Source organism: Rattus norvegicus, chromosome X, assembly GCF_021556685.1.
Source record: "Rattus norvegicus strain SHRSP/BbbUtx chromosome X, alternate assembly SHRSP_T2T, whole genome shotgun sequence".
NCBI classification, from domain to species: domain Eukaryota; kingdom Metazoa; phylum Chordata; class Mammalia; order Rodentia; family Muridae; genus Rattus; species Rattus norvegicus.
The window spans coordinates 39,197,938-39,222,547 of record NC_141554.1 but is presented as its reverse complement, the minus strand read 5'-3'; the positions used below and the strand labels follow the sequence as shown (position 1 = coordinate 39,222,547).

Genomic DNA, 24,610 nt, shown 5'->3' with positions numbered 1-24,610 from the left:
ATTTTATTTATTGTGAACTTTCTATTTTCTATTTACTTACTGTGTGTGCATGTGCATACATGTCTCATAGTGTGTATGCCAGGGCATGCCTATATAAGTCAGAGGGAAAGTTGTGGGAGTCAGTTCTTTTAGGTCCTGGGGATTCAACATGGGTCATCAGGCTTGGTGGCAAGTGCCTTTACACACTGTGACACCTTGCCAGCCCTTAGAACTTTCTTTTTAAAAAAATATTTATTTTTAATGAGTACACTGTAGCTGTCAGACACACCAGAAGAGGACATTGGATCCCAGATGGTTGCGAGCCACCATGTGGTTGCTGGGAATTGAACTCAGGACTCCTGGAAGAGCAGTCAGTGCTCTTAACCACTGAGCCATCTCTCCAGCCCCAAGCTTTCCACTTGCTTATGAGTTCAGTGTTCCTGAGCCTCTCTTTTGTGGACCAGGAATTGCCTCACAAACCACACAAGCACCAATCTCAGTCAGACAGGGAGAGTTTATTGAGCATAAGTCCCAGGACCATGACCTGGATTCAGAAACTACTGGCTGGTTTTGTGAGTCAACTTGACACAAGCTGGAGTTATCACAGACAAAGGAACCTCAGTTGAGGAAATACCTCCATGAGACCCAGGTGTAAGGCATTTTCTCAGTTAGTGATCAAGATGGGAGGACCCATTGTGGGTGGTGCTGTCCCTGGGCTGGTAGTCTTGGGTTTTATGAGAAAGCTGAGAAAGCCGGGGGAAGCAATCTAGTTAGCAGCATCCCTCCATGGCCTCTGCATCAGCTCCTGCTTTCTGACCTGCTTGAGTTCCTGTCCTGACTTCCTTTGTTGATGGACAGCAATGTGGAAGTGTAAGCTGAATAAACCCTTTCCTCCCCAACTTGCCTCTTGGTCATAATGTTTGTGCAGGACTAGAAACCCTGACTAAGACAGGAACTCAACCTTGATCCTCCAGGGTTTTTAAGTCCCAAATCCACAAATATCTGTGCCAAGTTATTTACCAATTGGGATTTAGGGATAGGAACATGTCTTTGTTTTACACTTATCCTCTTTCCATTGGTTGGGGTTTTTAACTGTGGCAGGGGACTTGCCTTGTCTAATATTCATGTCCTAACTTGTCTACCAGGATGGGACTTGTCTAACATTACTGTCTAAACTTGCCAACCAGGATGTCAGTTATTCACATACATGTCTCTTTTTGCCAGGCAGGATGCCAGTTCCCACAAGGTCTTGGGAACTCAAACTCTACTTGACCATTACTCAAAATGGAAGTCTTATTCCAAATAGTTTCTTATATTGGTGCAGGTGTCTCTCTTATGTTGGGGCCTAGGGGCAGCTTATAAAGGCAAATACCGTAAAAGTTTATGCATAGGAGGAGAAAGTGCTGTTGGGTGGTTGGTTCGGTCCAAGCTTATTGTAGGTAACTGTAAGTTCTGTTGACTTCTATCATGATTGGTTTCTAAGGGCACAGAACATAACAGAATATGTAATCGGTCTTGGCATTAGAAAGTTCCTTAGCAACAGCAGAAACATATGAGAAAGTTTCCTTATAATGGAGGCTAGCCAGGGACCTAGGCCTTAGCATTTTACCCAGGCCTTAACATACAATGTAGGCCTTAATATTTTACTTAGGTCGTAATACTCTCCTTTTTTAATTTTTAAAATTTGTTTTATTTTTTAAATTGTGTGTGTGTGTGTGTGTGTGTGTGTGTGTGTGTGTGTGTGTGTGTGTGTGGTTTCCTGCATGTATGTCTGAACCATGCCTATGCGGTACCTTCAGAATCCAGAAGAGGGAAACCACTAGGACTGGAGTTGTGAACAGCCATGTGGGTGCTGTGAGTTGAACACAGGTCCTCCGGAAGAACAACCAGTGCTTTTTGTCTGTCCATCTCCTCAGCTTCTCTCTTTCTTCTTTTGAGACCTGGTCTCACTGAAATGCAAGCTGGCCTGGAACTCACAATGAAGTCCAGATAGGCCTCAAACTCAAGGCGATCCTACCTCAGCTTCTCTTTGTCACTGTACCTGGGTCTTGAACTTGGGATACTTCTGCCTCATTCTCCTCAGTGCTGGGATTAGAGAGATGTCTCACCAGTCCAGGCTGTTTTATTAATAGTTTAATTGAAGTGTAACTTAATATCATAAAACTTCATTCACTTTAAGTGTATAATTTAATGATTTCGAGCATTTATAGATTTGTGTTCTTGTAAAATATTAAACTTCAGTTCTTATCCTCAGTTTATTAAAATTATTTCTAATGCTGGGGATGGTGGTGCATACCTTTAATTACAGCACTCAGGAGGCAAAGGCAGGAAGATCTGAGTCCGAATCTAGCCTGGTTTACAGAGCAATGAGTTCCAGTACAACCAGGACCACACATAGAAACCTTATTTCAAAAAATCAAATGGAAACAAAACAAAACAAAATTATTTTTAAGCCATGTGAGGTGGCTCATGTTACATATTCAAGACTAGCTTGGGCTATGGTAGAAGTCCAGGCTACCCTGGGCTACCGTGTAAAACGCTCTCAAAAAGTAATTAATTACTTAATTTACTTGGTTGTTGTGGTGCATGCCTTTAATGGCAGCACTTTTGAGACAGAGGTAGGCAGATCTCTGTGACTTCGGCGACCATCCTGCTCTATAGAGGGAGTTCCAGGTCAGCTGGCACTGTATAGTCAGACCCTGTTGCAAAACAACAACAACAACAACAACAACAACAACAACAACAACAACAACAACAACAACAACAACAGATAACTTAAAGGAACAGGAAAATTCCGTTGACATGTGTTCTGTGGGAGGTGTTTGGTGATTTGTGTCTCATTTTTGTTTTTCACCCTTAGCTGGGAGGCACCATTGGAGACATCGAAGGGATGGCATTTGTGGAAGCATTCCGACAATTCCAGTTTAAAGCAAAGAGAGAGAATTTCTATAATATTCATGTCAGCCTTGTGCCACAGGTGGGTCTTTCCAGATAAGTACTAGGGTAGGAACTTTGGTCAATTTTCTTCTGAGATTTTATGGGTCCTACATTTGAAATCCAAGAGTCATGAATTAGATGTCCAGTGGTATTGATGGGGACTCATTTCTTTTTTAGCCCAGTGCTACTGGAGAACAAAAAACCAAGCCTACACAAAACAGTGTCCGTGCGCTGAGAGGGCTGGGCTTGTCTCCGGATCTGGTGAGTTAAACACAGTGGGGTAAGTTTGTCTTTAAGGGCCTCCATGTCACAAGCTAAAACACCCACTAACAACAGCTTATTTCCTTTTTTGGTTTTGGTTCTATGGATGGAGCCTAGAGCCTGGCACCCACTAAGCATGGAACTATACTCCTAGCACCTTAATATTTAACTACACATCTCAGTCATTTGTCCCTTTCAAATGGTTCCTATGACAGTCAACTTTTTTTTTGTATCTGGCAGCCAAGAAACGATTATTTCTTTATCCTTAAATTGGCTCCATTGGGGGCTGGGGATTTAGCTCAGTGGTAGAGCGCTTACCTAGGAAGCGCAAGGCCCTGGGTTCGGTCCCCAGCTCCGAAAAAAAGAACCAAAAAAAAAAAATTGGCTCCATTGGTAGCAGGCCAGATACAATCTCCTGTCATTTATAAGGTTCCCGGCTCATTCAGAGTAAATGTGATACCTTGGGATTTTCCTGTGACCCTTCGAGGACTGGCCATCTTTGCTCTGAGTTTTAGTCTGAGAAGCAGTGATATGTTCCTATAACAGGCAATCCAGTTACAGCCATCTGCTTGTCAGGGGGAGGTGAATAGGGGTGCATAAAGCAGCTGCTTATTTTTATAAATAAGAATTTGGGGTTGGGGATTTAGCTCAGTGGTAAAGCACTTGCCTAGCAAGCACAAGGCCCTGGGTTCGGTCCCCAGCTCTGGGGGAAAAAAAAGAATTTATTGCCAGCACTCTTGGTGCAGCAATCAGGAGGCAGAGGTGGGTGGGTTTCGGTCTCTGTGAGTTTCAGGCCAACCAGCTCTACAGAGCTAGTTCTAGGGCAGCCAGGGCTCCATGGAGAAACCCTGTCTTGCAAAACAAACAAACAAACAAAAGAAAGAATTTATGGACACACAGTTACTCATTCATTTATATATAGTCTGTAGGTGTTTTGGCACGGGTGATCAGGGCCCTTAGTGCCTTACCTGGAACGCTAAAATGTCTCGTCCTATGTAGCCCTGTAGTGGAAGTTTGTCAACTTCGATCCACCTCTTCTTCTGTTTAATAACATCCCTTTCCAGCTTTACCTGTACATTAGAGACATTGTGATGCTTTGAACTATTTCTGGTAGATTTTGGTTGAGACATGCTTTTGCTAGTGGTCAGACCAACATCTCACGGAACAGAGGAATGCCCACAGTGAACAAGTGCATTGTAGAAATAAATATGATGCATAATGTCTTTCTAACAATGAAGTTGATAAGGCCTCTTCCCATTTGCTGACTGTGCATAACTGGCTTCCACAGATTGTCTGCCGAAGTTCAACACCCATTGAGATGGCTGTGAAGGAGAAGATTTCTATGTTTTGTCACGTGAACCCTGAACAGGTTGGTGCTTGGTGCTCTTTACATTAATATCTCTCTCTCTCTCTCTCTCTCTCTCACACACACACACACACACACGTGTGTGTGTGTGTGTGTGTGTGTGTGTGTGTGTGTGTGTGTGTGTGTGTGTGTCTGAGAGTGCTTGAGGTCAGAGGACAACTTTGTGAATGGAATCCATTCTCTCCTATCTTTATGTTGATTCTAGAATTCAAAATCAGGTTATTCGGAAATGTGGCAAGTACCTTTACTCACTGAGCCACAGGGCCTCATATAGTCCAGGCTGACTTTTAATTCCAACGTCTACTACATCCAATGGGCCACCACCTGAAGCTCAGGGTGAGCTTTTGAGATCAGTGAAACTTGTAGTGAGAGAACTCTGCGCTACTTATAGCATTTTTTTCCGTCTTTTTTTTTTTTCTGGAATACTTACTCTTTTGTACCTGTTACAACTTAACATGCCTTAAACCACACAAGTATGCTGACATCATTCGGGCTATGTTTTCTTTTTTAAAAACATTTCATTACTTTCTTTTTTTAAAAGCAGAATTATTTATTTATGTATACAGTGTTCTGCCTGCATGTATGCCTGCAGGCCAGAAGAGGGCACTGGATCTCATTATAGATGATTGTGAGGCACCATGTACTGGCTGGCAATTGAACTCAGGGCTTCTAGAAGAGCAGCCAGTGCTCTTAACCTCTGAGCCAGCCCTCAAACAATGTTTTCTGATAATATAAGTGGTCAAGCTGATTTCCTTGCTCCAGAAATTACCGTAATGTAGGCTCTGGCCCTCTGTTCTGCAGGACTTCCAACCTGAGTATTTAGACATTTACATTACCTTTTTCTCTCTAGCTCTTGTTCCCAAAAAGCCTAAGGTATGAGGGGTTGCAGTTGGCCCGAGTTTATAGAATGGTGTGAATGGAGCTCAGGACCAGGGTGAGGCTTGCTAGGAACCCTTCGTGTGAGCTCTGAGTTCTCTAAAGTCTCATAGCTCCTTAATGGGGTATCTATGCTTAAGTAGTGAGCTGATAGCCCCTGCTTCAGACTTCCAACTTTGAATGGTTTGAGAAGAAAGGACTTTTGTCTGTCTGTCTGTCTCCCCCCCCATCTCTGTGTGTATGTTCTCTTAATTTCTCAGCCACTTTGTTCTGGCCCAGTTGCCTTGTGTACCCTTCCTCTTGGTAGACAGTGCTTTGCATGTGGATTAAGCAAATACAGCCTCGTTTCCAGAACAGAAAGAGATCGAGCAGTTTACATTGGCTCGCTGAGAGCTCGGAGAAGGAAGGTAGAGTTCCAGATGTGGCCACTGGAGCCGAAGGGCTGTAACAGTGATCCAGGTCTTTTATTTAAGATTTATCCCTATTTTAAGTTGTATGTATGTGTGCACAAGTGAGCACAGGTGTGGTTGTCGGTTGTGGGTGTCACATCTCCCAGAACTGGAGTTACAAGTGGTTTCGAGCCATCTGATGTCTGAATTGAACTCAGGTCCTCTGTAACAGCTCATGTACTGTTAACTGCTGAGCTGTCTCTTCAGCCCCAGTGATCCACTCTTGTTTTGCTTTTGTGTTTCTTTGAGACAAGGTTTCTTGGAGCTCAGGCTGGTCTCAAACTCCTTTTGTAACAGAGGATGACTTTGAGCTCCTGATCCTCCTGTTGCTGCCTCTCATGGTGTGTCCCAGCTTTGCAATGCTGGATGAGTAAATAACTCTGTGCTTTCTACTTGTGGAAGTTGCATAGAAGTGTAGTGTTTTTTTTATGTGTATGAATGCATGTTTACATGCATGTATGTATACCATATGTATGCCTATTGCCCAGAATGGCCAGAAGAGGGTTTGAGGTCTTTTGAGACTGGAGTTACAGATATTTGTGAGCTTTCATTCAGGTCCTAGGAACCAAATTTGGTTCCTCTGGAAGAGCAACAGCTGTTGAGGTTTTTGTTTGTTTGTTTGTTTGTTTGTTTTTTTGAGACAAAGTAATCTGTAGTCTAAAGTAGGCTAGCCTCAATCTCATGATCCTTCTGCCCCAGCCTCTGAATGCCGAGCTAACAGCTAACAGGTGAATGACAACATGCTTGGCCTGGGATTTAGGTAAGATATTCTGTCTATCTGTCGGTCTGTCTGTCTGTCTCTTTCCGAGAATGGTTGTCATGGACTCAAACTCTGATTCTCTTGCCTCTACCTCACAAGTGCTGAAATTAATAGAGATCCACCACTCTGCCTGACACTTTTGGGTGGGTGTGTGGGTGGGGCTGGTGCCGTTAGGAAATCCTCCAACATCGAGCTCCTCCTTCCCCCAAGATTTAGCTTTGATTAGTAACTGGAATGAAGCCAAATATTGATGACATCTTGCCACTCAGAACTGCCCTGGTACATGCACAGTGATCACTATAGTCTGAATAGCAATATTCAAACACATGAGGAACTCTTTGACTTTATAGCTGTGGGGTTGGGAAGAGTGGACCCAGAGTTGGCATTCATTTAACATTTGGCAGATCCGTAAACGCCTACAAGGAACCTCTCTCATGCTCTTGAGAGTGAGTTAGAAAGGCATTAGCTTAAGTGAAAAACACCCACAGCTTACAGGTAGTCTTTAATAGGTGTGATTAATTTCCCTCTAGTCAGTGTGCCCTTGTAAACTTACCCAAGAGAAGGGACCAGGTAGCAAGGTGGCAGACATCAGGTGAAAGCAAGTCTAGCAGCAGGGACAGAATTCTCATACCCACCTGTACAACACAAGGCTCATCTCAGCTCTGTGCTTCCGAGGCCACACTGAGGAATACATGCAAGCCAGCTATGTATATTATTACTTAAAAAATTATTGTGAGATGGAGTTTTATGTGTCCCTGACTGGTCTCCACCTTATTACATAGAGGAGGGTGACCTTGAGTTTCTGATCTTTTTGCCTTAAGATCCCCCAAATGCTGGCATTTCACCCAGCTTTCAAATTTTTTTTTAAATTAGGTTTGTGCTTCAAAGTGTGTGTTGGGTGTACTTGTGCCATGGTGCCCGTGTGGAGGCGCCACCTGAGGTCCACCTGGCTTGGGGCTAAGTTCCTTTCCCAAGTACACACACACATACACGTGCACATGCACACACGTCTCATGTAGCTAAGACTGACATTGAGTTCTTGATCCTCTTGCCTCCCCTTGCAAGTGTGTGAATTACATGCTTGTACCATGTTCTGACACTGATTACCCAGAGTATCGAACTCCCACAGACTTAAGGGCCCAATCCCTTTCAAGACTACCCTTCACCTCAGATGTTGCTGTAAAAGTATAAAAAATGCTGTCTTTTAACCCTCACTTGATCTGGCACCGTAGTGCCCTAAGATATCTGGTGGATATCCTCATCTCAGTCAGTAAACTGTCTCACCTGATCTGCTCCATCCCATATCACACTGCCAATGGCTTCTCTCTGAGCCTGGCAACAATCTTTCTACTCATCTAGTTCCCAAGGCAGGTTGCCACCATGTCAGAAATATACATCCCAATTCCATGGCGGCCCAGTGTCTCCAGCCACTACATACTCTCTTGGACTTAAGTTGCCACATGAAAGAACACACAACACAATAACCTCTGATCTAATTGATAAGATATAATTGCCCACCTAAACATACAAAGCCCTGTACACATCCATCCCTTAAGAACATTCATAACAACCTGTAAATGTGCAGAGAGGAATCTTAACGTCTGCCTCCATGATGCTTCTTCTGCCTCCTCCAGTCTGCTTCTCTCTCTAAAACTTTTCTTCCACCCATCCTTCCTTCTCGTCCAATGACAGGCCTCATTCTATCTTGTGCCTTCACCTGTATGACATCCTACACTCAGATACCTGTTATAAGTTTCCAGTGCCCTTGAGGCACCACCCATGTTACTGCCAGCTGGCTACAGTTTTGGAGTTTGCATAGTCTTCTAGAATTTGATTTTTTTTTAAAAGATTTATTTATTTATTTTATATGATGACACTGTCGCTGTCTTCAGACACACCAGAAGAGGGCATCAGATCTCATTACAGATGGTTGTGAGCCACCATGGGTTGCTGGGATTTGAACTCAGGACCTCTGGATGAGCAGTCAGTGCTCTTAACCGCTGAGCCATTTCTCCAGCCCCTAGAATTTGATATTTATTACATGACTCAGCTAAGTGCTCTGTGGTCAAGTCCTACTTTATTATAAGGGCAGCACATAGTCTGGGAGAGTTCTAAGTCAGGGAGCTTCTGTTCTTGTTGGCTCAGGGTGTCTCCCTCCTCATAGCTGTCTAGCCAATAAGTGGGAAGTTCCCTTGAGCCTTGCTTTCCAGTTTTTTTCATAGTTTTATGTGTGTGTGTGTGTGTGTGTGTGTGTGTGTGTGTGTGTGTGTGTGTGTGTGTGTTGAGTATGCCACGGTATGTGTGCGGTCAGAGAACCTCTCTTTCCACCATGTGGATTCCAAGTATTGAACGATTCAACTCAGGTTATCAGGCTTGGTAACTTTAATTGCTGAGATACCCCCCTGGTTCCCCCTTTCTGGCTGTTTTAAAACAGGCATCTATATAATGGATAACTGGCCTTTATCCTTTTGCTTCTGCCTCCCAAATGCTGGGATTAGAAATTTGTGCCACCCTGTTCTCTAGAGGTATTTAAAAAACCAAAACCAAAACCCAAATAAGCCAAGCAGGGTCTCATTAACTCTGGCTGTCCTTGAACCAGACCAGACCCTGTGTGCTGGGACTAAAAGTCTATGGCACCACACCTGGCTTCTCCATATGTTGGACTTCTCTTATATGTTGGACTGTTTTGTTTGCATGTACACATGTGTACCATGTCTGTGCCTGGTCCCTCAGATACCCTTGGACTACAGTTACATGATGGTTATGAGCTGCCACAGGGATGCTGGGAATTCTCCATAGTTTTGACTGGAATATTTGTATGGTTAGTGGACTATTTGGCCAAACGTTTGAGCTCAGTCCCCAGCCTCCTTCCCCTCCTCAGATTTTAGTTGGCTGTCTTCTAATCACTTGCTTGGTTTTTTTTTGTGATTATTTGGAAGCTTCCCCAGGACCACTAAGAATCATATCAGTTACATTACAAAGACACATATATACACAATAAATCAATGTTATACAAGGTTTTTCTCTCTTTAAAGAAAGAAAGAAGGTCAGTCCCTGCAGTCACGGCCACCACCGGCTACCCTCAGCTAGCAGCTTGGCACCACCTCGGGTCGGTGTCTGCTGAGGGCTCAAAGAGGCTGACAGGGCAACCTGCGCTCCTCCAGGTTCAGCAGTGGTATCTCCATGGATCCAGCTGGATGCACCACTATTCTGTGTTTCCACTGCTCCAAGGAGACAGCATTCAGAGTTCTTGGATAAGGTAGCCTTCTGAGAGCTGGCAATAAATTGATTCCATCTCTAGGTTTTCTATAAGCAGGTTGAGAACCATGAGAAGCTTTACCAAGGAAGAGTTTGACTGCCATAGCCTTGATGAAGGCTTTACTACTAAGGACATTCTGGACCAAAAGATCAATGAAGTTTTTTCCTCTGACGATAAGGATGCTTTCTATGTTTCGGACCTCAGAGACATTCTAAAGTAGCATCTGAGGTGGCTAAAAGCTCTTCCCTGGGTTACTCCCTTTTACCCACTCAGGTGTAATGACAGCAGAGCCATAGTGAGCACCCTGGCTGCCATGCAAGACTGAAATGCAGTTGGGTCAGGGACTTGGGGCGCCTCCAGAGAGGATTATCTATGCAAATCCTTGTAAACAAGTGTCTCAAATCAAGTATGCTGCCAGGAATGGAGTCCAGATGAGGACTTTGACAGTGAAATTGAATTGATAAAAGTTGCCAGAGCACATCCAGAGGCAAATTTGGTTTTGCTGATTGATGATGATTCCAAACCAGTTTGTCATCTCGGGGTTAAGTTTGGTGCCACACTCAAAACCAGCAGGCTTCTCTTGGAATGGGCAAAAGAGCTAAATATTGATGTCACTGGTGTCAGCTTCCCTGTGGGCAGTGGATGTACTGACCCTGAGACCTTTGGGCAGGCAGTGTCAGGTGCCCGCTGTGTCTTTGACATGGGAACAGAAGTTGGTTTCAGCATGTGTCTGCTTGATATTGGTGGTGGCTGTCCTGGATCTGAAGATCCAAAGTTTCAATCTGAAGGGATCACAGTGTAATCAACCCAGCTCTGAACTAGTGTTTCCCATCAGACTGTGGAGTGAGAACCATAGCTGAGTCAGGCAGATACTCTGTCTCCTTAGCTTTCACACTTGCAGTGAATACCATGTGCAAGGAACAGCCCGACTCTGATGATAAAGACGAGTCAATGAGCAAACCTTCATGTATTATATGAATGGTGGCGTGTATGGATCATTTAACTACATTCCTTACGATCATGTACATGTGAAGGCCCTGCTGTAGAAGAGATCCAAGCCAGATGAGAAGTATTACTCAGCCAGCATCCGGGGACCAACATGTGATCAGATCGTTGAACGCTGTAACCTGACTGAAATGCCTGTGGGTGATTGGATGCTGTTTGAGAACATGGGTGCACACACTGTTGCTGCTGCTTCTACTTTCAATGGGTTCCAGAAGCCAAACATCTACTATGTAAAGTCACGGTCAATGTGGCAACTCATGAAGCAGATCTAGAGCCATGGCTTCCCGCTGGAAGTGGAAGAGCAGGATATTGGCACTCTGCCCATGTCTTGTGCCCAAGAGAGCAGAATGGACTATCACCCTGCAGCTTGTGCTTCTGCTAGTATCAATGTGTAGCAGCCATTTTTTGTAGCTCTTACCTGCAAGTTTAGCTTGAATTAAGGCATTTGGGGAGACCATATAACTTTATTACTGCTAATTTGGAATGCCTTTGTAAGAGTAGGGTTGGCATCAATGCAGTATGAAAGGCTAGGAGATGGGGGTCACACTTACTGTGTTCCTATGGAAACTGAATATTTGTTTTATACGGATTTTCATTTACTTCTCAGACCTGATACTTGCCCCCTAGCTGCTGAGCAAGCTTTTGTAGCTTGAACATTGGCAGAATGGCCAAAAGCTTAGGTTGGGACCCATTTTGAAGTATCTTGAAATAATAAAAAAGAAAGAATATGGGCTGGAGAGATGGCTCAGCACCTAAAAGCATTTGTTGCTTTTTCAGAGGATCTGGGTTTGTTTTTCAGCATCCACAAGGGAGCTCACAATCATCACCATGGTGTTTTGAATCAGAAAAGCCCACCACTACACATAGCAAAAGGCTTGGAGGGTTATTTTTTTGAAGCTTTGTGCCACTAGCTGGGGACTAAGACCAGGTACTAAGATCAGGTACCGCCCTCTCTCATGATTTGTAAGGGATTGGTGGTTCTAGGACTTCATAGGAAGATCAGATTTCTTCAGTGCTCAAGTCCCTGAAAGAAAATGGTGCAGGGCTGGGTGCTTGCTGCTAAGCCTCACAACCTGAGTTCCCATTCCCATGACAGATAATAGTGGAAGGAAAAGAATCAACTCAGTAAGTTGTCCTCTGATCTCCACATACATGTACTTTCTCTGCCTCTATGTCTCTGTTTCTCTTTCTCCCAAGAAATGTAAAATACAAAACAAAACAGTGTAGTACTTGTATATAACCTGTGACCTCCTTGTGATTACTGTATGTATCTTTATGACTTCTACCCAGGACAACATCAAAAGGATATAAACAGTTATATGGTATTGTCTAGGGAAAAGTGTATGGATATGTTCATTACAGGTTTGTTGTTCCCTGAATGGTTTTGATCCCCATTTGGTTAAATCTATCAATGTGAAACTGACACACACACACACACATATATATATGTATATATATGTGTATATGTGTGTACATATGTATATATATAAACATTATTCGATCTCTTGTATATATGTACATATATAATATATACTATTTTATGTCTTATATTTTATTATACCATCATATCTATCCTCTCAGGATATAATAATGAATTCAGAGTTTTATAATTGAACTAATCTTGTGCTAATTCTGATCTCGTTTAGATTACTAGGGTATTTTTCTTCTTATATTGCTATTTTTGGCGGTGGGGTGGGGAGGCAGATCTTTTGAGACACAGTTTCTCTGTGTAGTCCTGGCTATCCTGGAACTTGCTCTATAGATCAGGCTGGACATGAGTTCAGAGATCTGCCTGCCTCTACCCTCAAGTGCTTGGATTAAAGGTGTGCACCACCACCACCCTGCCTGCTCTCTCTCTCTCTCTCTCTCTCTCTCTCTCTCTCTCTCTCTCTCTCTCTCTCTCTCTCTCTCTCTCCCTCTCTCCCTCTCTCCCTCTCTCCCTCTCTCCCTCTCTCCCTCTCTCCCTCTCCCTCTCCCTCTCCCTCTCCCTCTCCCTCTCCCTCCCTCCCTTCCTTCCTTTTTTTAGATTTATTTTTTGTGTGTTTTGCATAGAGTGCAGAGGTCAGAAGAGGTAGTCAGATCCCCTGAAACTAGGGTTAATGGTTGCTTTATTCACTGTTCTATTGCTGGAAAAAGGTATCATGATCAAGGGAATTCTAATAATCTAAAAGATTTAATTTGGGGTTTTCTTTCAGTTTTAGAAGTTTAATCTGTTATCATCATGGTGAGGAGCATGGTGGCATGCAGACAAGTACCAGAGCAGTAGCTGAGAGGACCCTGATCCATGGAAGGGGGGAGACAGACAGACAGACAGACAGACAGACAGACAGACAGAGACACCAGGTCCTGGCATGGGCTTTTGAAACCTCAAAAGCCATTTTTTTGGGAGGTTAAGGCAGAAGGAATTGAAGCAGTTAGTCACATCCCATGCGCACTCAAGAGTAGGGGGAAATGTAGTAATACACATGTACCTACTGTTCAGCTCACTTTCTCTTGTATCCAAACCCAGAGAAGCGTGCCACCCAGTTTTTTTTTTTATTAACTTGAGTATTTCTTATTTACATTTCAAATGTTATTCCCTTTCCCAGTTTCCAGGCCAACATCCCCCTAATCCCTCCCCCTCCCCTTCTTTTTGGGTGTTCCCCTCCCCATCCTCCCCCCATTACCACCCTCTCCCCAACAATCACGTTCACTGGGGGTTCAGTCTTAGCAGGACCCAGGGCTTCCCCTTCCACTGGTGCTCTTACTAGGCTGTTCATTGCTATCTATGAGGTCAGAGTCCAGGGTCAGTCCATGTATAGTCTTTAGGTAGTGGCTTAGTCCCTGGAAGCTCTGGTTGGTTGGCATTGTTGTTCATATGGGGTCTCGAGCCCCTTCAAGCTCTTCCAGTTCTTTCTCTGATTCCTTCAACGGGAGTCCTGTTCTCAGTTCCGTGGTTTGCTGCTGGCATTCGCCTCTGTATTTGCTGTATTCTGGCTGTGTCTCTCAGGAGAGATCTACATCCGGCTCCTGTCGGTCTGCACTTCTTTGCTTCATCCATCTTGTCTAATTGGGTGGCTGTGTATGTATGGGCCACATGTGGGGCAGGCTCTGAATGGGTGTTCCTTTAGTCTCTGTTTTAATCTTTGCCTCTCTATTCCCTGCCAAGGGTATTCTTGTTCCCCTTTTAAAGAAGGAGTGAAGTATTCACATTTTGACCATCCGTCTTGAGTTTCATGTGTTCTATGCATCTAGGGTAATTCTTTTTTTTTTTTTATTAACTTGAGTATTTCTTTTTTTTTTTATTAACTTGAGTATTTCTTATATACATTTCGAGTGTTATTCCCTTTCCCGGTTTCCGGGCAAACATCCCCCTCCCCCCTCCCCTTCCTTATGGGTGTTCCCCTCCCAACCCTCCCCCCATTGCTGCCCTCCCCCCATAGACTAGTTCACTGGGGGTTCAGTCTTAGCAGGACCCAGGGCTTCCCCTTCCACTGGTGCTCTTACTAGGATATTCATTGCTACCTATGGGGTCAGAGTCCAGGGTCAGTCCATGTATAGTCTTTAGGTAGTGGCTTAGTCCCTGGAAGCTCTGGTTGCTTGGCATTGTTGTTCATATGGGGTCTCGAGCCCCTTCAAGCTCTTCCAGTTCTTTCTCTGATTCCTTCAATAGGGGACCTATTCTCAGTTCAGTGGTTTGCTGCTGGCATTCGCCTCTGTATTTGCTGTATTCTGGCTGTGTCTCTCAGGAGCGATCTACATCCAGCTCCTGTCGGTCTGCACTTCTTTGCTTCATCCATCTTGTCTAATTGGGTGGCTGTATATGTATGGGCCACATGTGGGGCAGGCTCTGAATGGGTGTTCCTTCAGTCTCTGTTTTAATCTTTGCCTCTCCCTTCCCTGCCAAGGGTATTCTTTTTCCTCATTTAAAGAAGGAGTGAAGCATTCACATTTTGATCATCCGTCTTGAGTTTCGCTTGTTCTAGGGATCTAGGGTAATTCAAGCATTTGGGCTAATAGCCACTTATCAATGAGTGCATACCATGTATGTCTTTCTGTGATTGGGTTAGCTCACTCAGGATGATATTTTCCAGTTCCAACCATTTGCCTACGAATTTCATAAACTTGTTGTTTTTGATAGCTGAGTAATATTCCATTGTGTAGATGTACCACATTTTCTGTATCCATTCCTCTGTTGAAGGGCATCTGGGTTCTTTCCAGCTTCTGGCTATTATAAATAAGGCTGCGATGAACATAGTGGAGCACGTGTCTCTTTTATATGTTGAGGCATCTTTTGGGTATATGCCCAAGAGAGGTATAGCTGGATCCTCAGGCAGTTCAATGTCCAATTTTCTGAGGAACCTCCAGACTGATTTCCAGAATGGTTTTACCAGTCTGCAATCCCACCAACAATGGAGGAGTGTTCCTCTTTCTCCACATCCTCGCCAGCATCTGCTGTCACCTGAGTTTTTGATCTTAGCCATTCTCACTGGTGTGAGGTGAAATCTCAGGGTTGTTTTGATTTGCATTTCCCTTGTGACTAAAGATGTTGAACATTTCTTTAGGTGTTTCTCAGCCATTCGGCATTCCTCAGCTGTGAATTCTTTGTTTAGCTCTGAACCCCATTTTTTAATAGGGTTATTTGTTTCCCTGCGGTCTAACTTCTTGAGTTCTTTGTATATTTTGGATATAAGGCCTCTATCTGTTGTAGGGTTGGTAAAGATCTTTTCCCAATCTGTTGGTTGCCGTTTTGTCCTAACCACAGTGTCCTTTGCCTTACAGAAGCTTTGCAGTTTTATGAGATCCCATTTGTCGATTCTTGATCTTAGAGCATAAGCCATTGGTGTTTTGTTCAGGAAATTTTTTCCAGTGCCCATGTGTTCCAGATGCTTCCCTAGTTTTTCTTCTATTAGTTTGAGTGTGTCTGGTTTGATGTGGAGGTCCTTGATCCACTTCGACTTAAGCTTTGTACAGGGTGATAAGCATGGATCGATCTGCATTCTTCTACATGTTGCCCTCCAGTTGAACCAGCACCATTTGCTGAAAATGCTATCTTTTTTCCATTGGATGGTTTTGGCTCCTTTGTCAAAAATCAAGTGACCATAGGTGTGTGGGTTCATTTCTGGGTCTTCAATTCTATTCCATTGGTCTATCTGTCTGTCTCTGTACCAATACCATGCAGTTTTTATCACTATTGCTCTGTAATACTGCTTGAGTTCAGGGATAGTGATTCCCCCTGAAGTCCTTTTATTGTTGAGGATAGCTTTAGCTATCCTGGGTTTTTTGTTATTCCAGATGAATTTGCAAATTGTTCTGTCTAACTCTTTGAAGAATTGGATTGGTATTTTGATGGGGATTGCATTGAATCTGTAGATTGCTTTTGGTAAAATGGCCATTTTTACTATTTTAATCCTGCCAATCCATGAGCATGGGAGATCTTTCCATCTTCTGAGGTCTTCTTCAATTTCTTTCTTCAGTGTCTTGAAGTTCTTATTGTACAGATCTTTTACTTGCTTGGTTAAAGTCACACCGAGGTACTTTATATTATTTGGGTCTATTATGAAGGGTGTCGTTTCCCTAATTTCTTTCTCGGCTTGTTTCTCTTTTGTATAGAGGAAGGCAACTGATTTATTTGAGTTAATTTTATACCCAGCCACTTTGCTGAAGTTGTTTATCAGCTTTAGTAGTTCTCTGGTGGAACTTTTGGGATCACTTAAATATACTATCATGTCATCTGCAAATAGTGATATTTTGACCTCTTCTTTTCCGATCTGTATCCCTTTGATCTCCTTTTGTTGTCTGATTGCTCTGGCTAGAACTTCAAGAACTATATTGAATAAGTAGGGAGAGAGTGGGCAGCCTTGTCTAGTCCCTGATTTTAGTGGGATTGCTTCAAGTTTCTCTCCATTTAGTTTAATGTTAGCAACTGGTTTGCTGGATATGGCTTTTACTATGTTTAGGTATGGGCCTTGAATTCCTATTCTTTCCAGGACTTTTATCATGAAGGGGTGTTGAATTTTGTCAAATGCTTTCTCAGCATCTAATGAAATGATCATGTGGTTCTGTTCTTTCAGTTTGTTTATATAATGGATCACGTTGATGGTTTTCCGTATATTAAACCATCCCTGCATTCCTGGGATGAAGCCTACTTGATCATGGTGGATGATTGTTTTGATGTGCTCTTGAATTCCGTTTGCCAGAATTTTATTGAGTATTTTTGCGTCGATATTCATAAGGGAAATTGGTCTGAAGTTCTCTTTCTTTGTTGTGTCTTTATGTGGTTTAGGTATAAGAGTAATTGTGGCTTCGTAGAAGGTATTCGGTAGTGCTCCATCTGTTTCAATTTTGTGGAATAGTTTGGATAATATTGGTATGAGGTCTTCTATGAAGGTTTGATAGAATTCTGCACTAAACCCGTCTGGACCTGGGCTCTTTTTGGTTGGGAGACCTTTAATGACTGCTTCTATTTCCTTAGGAGTTATGGGGTTGTTTAACTGGTTTATCTGTTCCTGATTTAACTTCGATACCTGGTATCTGTCTAGGAAATTGTCCATTTCCTGAAGATTTTCAAATTTTGTTGAATATAGGTTTTTATAGTAAGATCTGATGATTTTTTGAATTTCCTCTGAATCTGTAGTTATGTCTCCCTTTTCATTTCTGATTTTGTTAATTTGGACGCACTCTCTGTGTCCTCTCGTTAGTCTGGCTAAGGGTTTATCTATCTTGTTGATTTTCTCAAAGAACCAACTTTTGGTTCTGTTGATTCTTTCTATGGTCCTCTTTGTTTCTACTTGGTTGATTTCAGCTCTGAGTTTGATTATTTCCTGCCTTCTACTCCTCCTGGGTGTATTTGCTTCTTTTTGTTCTAGAGCTTTTAGGTGTGCTGTCAAGCTGCTGACATATGCTCTTTCCTGTTTCTTTCTGCAGGCACTCAGCGCTATGAGTTTTCCTCTTAGCACAGCTTTCATTGTGTCCCATAAGTTTGGGTATGTTGTATCTTCATTTTCATTAAATTCTAAAAAGTTTTTTTTTTTTTTTTTTTTTTTTTATTAACTTGAGTATTTCTTATATACATTTCGAGTGTTATTCCCTTTCCCGGTTTCCGGGCAAACATCCCCCTCCCCCCTCCCCTTCCTTATGGGTGTTCCCCTCCCAACCCTCCCACCATTGCCGCCCTCCCCCCATAGACTAGTTCACTGGGGGTTCAGTCTTAGCAGGACCCAGGGCTTCCCCTTCCACTGGTGCTCTTACTAGGATATTCATTGCTACCTATGGGGTCAGAGTCCAGGGTCAGTCCATGTATAGTCTTTAGGTAGTGGCTTAGTCCCTGGAAGCTCTGGTTGCTTGGCATTGTTGTACTTTTGGGGTCTCGAGCCCCTTCAAGCTCTTCCAGTTCTTTCTCTGATTCCTTCAATAGGGGACCTATTCTCAGTTCAGTGGTTTGCTGCTGGCATTCGCCTCTGTATTTGCTGTATTCTGGCTGTGTCTCTCAGGAGCGATCTACATCCGGCTCCTGTCGGTCTGCACTTCTTTGCTTCATCCATCTAGTCCAATTGGGTGGCTGTATATGTATGGGCCAAATGTGGGACAGGCTCTGAATGGGTGTTCCTTCAGTCTCTGTTTTAATCTTTGCCTCTCCCTTCCCTGCCAAGGGTATTCTTTTTCCTCATTTAAAGAAGGAGTGAAGCATTCACATTTTGATCATCCGTCTTGAGTTTCGTTTGTTCTAGGGATCTAGGGTAATTCAAGCATTTGGGCTAATAGCCACTTATCAATGAGTGCATACCATGTATGTCTTTCTGTGATTGGGTTAGTTCACTCAGGATGATATTTTCCAGTTCCAACCATTTGCCTACGAATTTCATAAACTCGTTGTTTTTGATAGCTGAGTAGTATTCCATTGTGTAGATGTACCACATTTTCTGTATCCATTCCTCTGTTGAAGGGCATCTGGGTTCTTTCCATTTTCTGGCTATTATAAATAAGGCTGCGATGAACATAGTGGAGCACGTGTCTCTTTTATATGTTGAGGCATCTTTTGGGTATATGCCCAAGAGAGGTATAGCTGGATCCTCAGGTAGTTCAATGTCCAATTTTCTGAGGAACCTCCAGACTGATTTCCAGAATGGTTTTACCAGTCTGCAATCCCACCAACAATGGAGGAGTGTTCCTCTTTCTCCACAACCTCGCCAGCATCTGCTGTCACCTGAGTTTTTGATCTTAGCCAATCGCACTGGTGTGAGGTGAAATCTCAGGGTTGTTTTGATTTGCATTTCCCTTATGACTAAAGATGTTGAACATTTCTTTAGGTGTTTCTCAGCCATTCGGCATTCCTCAGCTGTGAATTCTTTGTTTAGCTCTGAACCCCATTTTTTAATAGGGTTATTTGTTTCCCTGCGGTCTAACTTCTTGAGTTCTTTGTATATTTTGGATATAAGGCCTCTATCTGTTGTAGGGTTGGTAAAGATCTTTTCCCAATCTGTTGGTTGCCGTTTTGTCCTAACCACAGTGTCCTTTGCCTTACAGAAGCTTTGCAGTTTTATGAGATCCCATTTGTCAATTCTTGATCTTAGAGCATAAGCCATTGGTGTTTTGTTCAGGAAATTTTTTCCAGTGCCCATGTGTTCCAGATGCTTCCCTAGTTTTTCTTCTATTAGTTTGAGTGTGTCTGGTTTGATGTGGAGGTCCTTGATCCACTTCGACTTAAGCTTTGTACAGGGTGATAAGCATGGATCGATCTGCATTCTTCTACATGTTGCCCTCCAGTTGAACCAGCACCATTTGCTGAAAATGCTATCTTTTTTCCATTGGATGGTTTTGGCTCCTTTGTCAAAAATCAAGTGACCATAGGTGTGTGGGTTCATTTCTGGGTTTTCAATTCTATTCCATTGGTCTATCTGTCTGTCTCTGTACCAATACCATGCAGTTTTTATCACTATTGCTCTGTAATACTGCTTGAGTTCAGGGATAGTGATTCCCCCTGAAGTCCTTTTATTGTTGAGGATAGCTTTAGCTATCCTGGGTTTTTTGTTATTCCAGATGAATTTGCAAATTGTTCTGTCTAACTCTTTGAAGAATTGGATTGGTATTTTGATGGGGATTGCATTGAATCTGTAGATTGCTTTTGGTAAAATGGCCATTTTTACTATATTAATCCTGCCAATCCATGAGCATGGGAGATCTTTCCATCTTCTGAGGTCTTCTTCAATTTCTTTCTTCAGTGTCTTGAAGTTCTTATTGTACAGATCTTTTACTTGCTTGGTTAAAGTCACACCGAGGTACTTTATATTATTTGGGTCTATTATGAAGGGTGTCGTTTCCCTAATTTCTTTCTCGGCTTGTTTCTCTTTTGTATAGAGGAAGGCAACTGATTTATTTGAGTGAATTTTATACCCAGCCACTTTGCTGAAGTTGTTTATCAGCTTTAGTAGTTCTCTGGTGGAACTTTTGGGATCACTTAAATATACTATCATATCATCTGCAAATAGTGATATTTTGACCTCTTCTTTTCCGATCTGTATCCCTTTGATCTCCTTTTGTTGTCTGATTGCTCTGGCTAGAACTTCAAGAACTATATTGAATAAGTAGGGAGAGAGTGGGCAGCCTTGTCTAGTCCCTGATTTTAGTGGGATTGCTTCAAGTTTCTCTCCATTTAGTTTAATGTTAGCAACTGGTTTGCTGTATATGGCTTTTACTATGTTTAGGTATGGGCCTTGAATTCCTATTCTTTCCAGGACTTTTATCATGAAGGGGTGTTGAATTTTGTCAAATGCTTTCTCAGCATCTAATGAAATGATCATGTGGTTCTGTTCTTTCAGTTTGTTTATATAATGGATCACGTTGATGGTTTTCCGTATATTAAACCATCCCTGCATGCCTGGGATGAAGCCTACTTGATCATGGTGGATGATTGTTTTGATGTGCTCTTGAATTCGGTTTGCCAGAATTTTATTGAGTATTTTTGCGTCGATATTCATAAGGGAAATTGGTCTGAAGTTCTCTTTCTTTGTTGTGTCTTTGTGTGGTTTAGGTATAAGAGTAATTGTAGATTCGTAGAAGGAATTCGGTAGGGCTCCATCTGTTTCAATTTTGTGGAATAGTTTGGATAATATTGGTATGAGGTCTTCTATGAAGGTTTGATAGAATTCTGCACTAAACCCATCTGGACCTGGGCTCTTTTTGGTTGGGAGACCTTTAATGACTGCTTCTATTTCCTTAGGAGTTATGGGGTTGTTTAACTGGTTTATCTGTTCCTGATTTAACTTTGATACCTGGTATCTGTCTAGGAAATTGTCCATTTCCTGAAGATTTTCAAATTTTGTTGAATATAGGTTTTTATAGTAAGATCTGATGATTTTTTGAATTTCCTCTGAATCTGTAGTTATGTCTCCCTTTTCATTTCTGATTTTGTTAATTTGGACGCACTCTCTGTGTCCTCTCGTTAGTCTGGCTAAGGGTTTATCTATCTTGTTGATTTTCTCAAAGAACCAACTTTTGGTTCTGTTGATTCTTTCTATGGTCCTTTTTGTTTCTACTTGGTTGATTTCAGCTCTGAGTTTGATTATTTCCTGCCTTCTACTCCTCCTGGGTGTATTTGCTTCTTTTTGTTCTAGATCTTTTAGGTGTGCTGTCAAGCTGCTGACATATGCTCTTTCCTGTTTCTTTCTGCAGGCACTCAGCGCTATGAGTTTTCCTCTTAGCACAGCTTTCATTGTGTCCCATAAGTTTGAGTATGTTGTATCTTCATTTTCATTAAATTCTAAAAAGTTTTTAATTTCTTTCTTTATTTCTTCCTTGACCAGGTTATCATTGAGTAGAGCATTGTTCAATTTCCACGTATATGTGGGCATTCTTCCCTTATTGTTATTGAAGACCAGTTTTAGGCCGTGGTGGTCCGATAGCACGCATGGGATTATTTCTATCTTTCTGTACCTGTTGAGGCCCGTTTTTTGACCAATTATATGGTCAATTTTGGAGAAAGTACCATGAGGAGCTGAGAAGAAGGTATATCCTTTTGCTTTAGGATAGAATGTTCTATAAATATCCGTTAAGTCCATTTGGCTCATGACTTCTCTTAGTCTGTGGACATCACTGTTTAATTTCTGTTTCCATGATCTGTCCATTGATGAGAGTGGGGTGTTGAAATCTCCCACTATTATTGTGTGAGGTGCAATGTGTGTTTTGAGCTTTAGTAAGGTTTCTTTTACGTATGTAGGTGCCCTTGTATTTGGGGCATAGATATTTAGGATTGAGAGTTCATCTTGGTGCATTTTTCCTTTGATGAATATGAAGTGTCCTTCCTTATCTTTTTTGATGACTTTTAGTTGGAAATTGATTTTATTTGATATTAGAATGGCTACTCCAGCTTGCTTCTTCTGACCATTTGCTTGGAAAGTTGTTTTCCAGCCTTTCACTCTGAGGTAGTGTCTGTCTTTGTCTCTGAGGTGTGTTTCCTGTAGGCAGCAGAATGCAGGGTCCTCGTTGCGTATCCAGTTTGTTAATCTATGTCTTTTTATTGGGGAGTTGAGGCCATTGATATTGAGAGATATTAAGGAATAGTGATTATTGTTTCCCTTTATATTCATATTTGGATGTGAGGTTATGTTTGTGTGCTTTCATTCTCTTTGTTTTGTTGCCAAGACGATTAGTTTCTTGCTTCTTCTAGGGTATAGCTTGCCTCCTTATGTTGGGCTTTACCATTTATTATCCTTTGTAGTGCTGCATTTGTAGAAAGATATTGTGTAAATTTGGTTTTGTCATGGAATATCTTGGTTTCTCCATCAATGTTAATTGAGAGTTTTGCTGGATACAGTAACCTGGGCTGGCATTTGTGTTCTCTTAGGGTCTGTATGACATCAGTCCAGGATCTTCTGGCCTTCATAGTTTCTGGCGAGAAGTCTGGTGTGATTCTGATAGGTCTCCCTTTATATGTTACTTGACCTTTTTCCCTTACTGCTTTTAATATTCTTTCTTTATTTTGTGCGTTTGGTGTTTTGACAATTATGTGACGGGAGGTGTTTCTTTTCTGGTCCAATCTATTTGGAGTTCTGTAGGCTTCTTGTATGTCTATGGATATCTCTTTTTTTAGGTTAGGGAAGTTTTCTTCTATGATTTTGTTGAAGATATTTACTGGTCCTTTGAGCTGGGAGTCTTCACTCTCTTCTATACCTATTATCCTTAGGTTTGATCTTCTCATTGAGTCCTGGATTTCCTGTATGTTTTGGACCAGTAGCTTTTTCCGCTTTACATTATCTTTGACAGTTGAGTCAATGATTTCTATGGAATCTTCTGCTCCTGAGATTCTCTCTTCCATCTCTTGTATTCTGTTGGTGAAGCTTGTATCTACAGCTCCTTTTCTCTTCTTTTGGTTTTCTATATCCAGGGTTGTTTCCATGTGTTCTTTCTTGATTGCTTCTATTTCCATTTTTAATTCCTTCAACTGTTTGATTGTGTTTTCCTGGAATTCTTTCAGGGATTTTTGCGATTCCTCTCTGTAGGCTTCTACTTGTTTATTAATGTTTTCCTGTGTTTCCCTAAGTGTGTTCATGTCTTTCTTGAAGTCCTCCAGCATCATGATCAAATATGATTTTGAAACTAGATCTTGCTTTTCTGGTGTGTTTGGATATTCCATGTTTGTTTTGGTGGGAGAATTGGGCTCCGATTATGGCATGTAGTCTTGGTTTCTGTTGCTTGGGTTCCTGCGCTTGCCTCTCGCCATCAGATTATCTCTAGTGTTACTTTGTTCTGCTATTTCTGACAGTGGCTAGACTGTCCTATAAGCCTGTGTGTCAGGAGTGCTGTAGACCTGTTTTCCTATCTTTCAGTCAGTTATGGGAACAGAGTGTTCTGCTTTCGGGCGTGTAGTTTTTCCTCTCTACAGGTCTTCAGCTGTTCCTGTGGGCCTGTGTCTTGAGTTCACCAGGCAGCTTTCTTGCAGCAGAAAATTTGGTCTTACCTGTGGTCCTGAGGCTGAAGTTCGCTCGTGGGGTGCTGCCCAGGGGCTCTCTGCAGCGGCAGCAACCAGGAAGACCTGTGCCGCCCCTTCCGGGAGCTTCAGTGCACCAGGGTTCCAGATGGTCTTTGGCTTTTTCCTCTGGCGTCCGAGATGTGTGTGCAGGGAGCAGTCTCTTCTGGTTTCCCAGGCTTGTCTGCCTCTCTGAAGGTTTAGCTCTCCCTCCCACGGGATTTGGGTGCAGAGAACTGTTTATCCGGTCTGTTTCTTTCAGGTACCGGCGGTGTCTCAGGCAGGTGTCCTGCCGCTCCTGGGCCCTCCCCCACGGGAGCCCAGAGGCCTTATACAGTTTCCTCTTGGGCCAGGGATGTGGGCAGGGGTGAGCAGTGTTGGTGGTCTCTTCCGCTCTGCAGCCTCAGGAGTGCCCACCTGACCAGGCGGTTGGGTCTCTCTCTCACCGGGTCTGGGAGCAGAGAGCTGCTGCGGGCCGGGATCCGCGGGTGTAGGGTAATTCTAGCATTTGGGCTAATAGCCACTTATCAATGAGTGCATACCATGTGTGTTTTTCTGTGATTGGGTTACCTCACTCAGGATGATATTTTCCAGTTCCAACCATTTGCCTACGAATTTCATAAAGTCATTGTTTTTGATAGCTGAGTAATATTCCATTGTGTAGATGTACCACATTTTCTGTATCCATTCCTCTGTTGAAGGGCATCTGGGTTCTTTCCAGCTTCTGGCTATTATAAATAGGGCTGCTATGAACATAGTGGAGCACGTGTCTTTG

The 24,610-nt window shown here is 42.7% G+C and overlaps 1 protein-coding gene and 1 pseudogene across 6 annotated transcripts in view; both read left to right on the top strand.

Annotated features, from left to right (window-relative positions):
* Nucleotides 1-24,610, top strand: part of Ctps2 (CTP synthase 2) — a 140,508-nt gene that overhangs the window by 19,374 nt on the left and 96,524 nt on the right. For all 6 annotated transcript variants that reach the window (NM_001034998.2, XM_087600622.1, XM_087600623.1 and 3 more), the window contains exons 5-7: nt 2,840-2,956; nt 3,094-3,177; nt 4,466-4,546. In NM_001034998.2, coding sequence (NP_001030170.1) covers nt 2,840-2,956; nt 3,094-3,177; nt 4,466-4,546 — 282 coding nt within the window. The remainder of the gene's footprint in view (nt 1-2,839; nt 2,957-3,093; nt 3,178-4,465; nt 4,547-24,610) is intronic.
* Nucleotides 9,870-11,363, top strand: LOC147998198 (ornithine decarboxylase pseudogene; annotated as a pseudogene).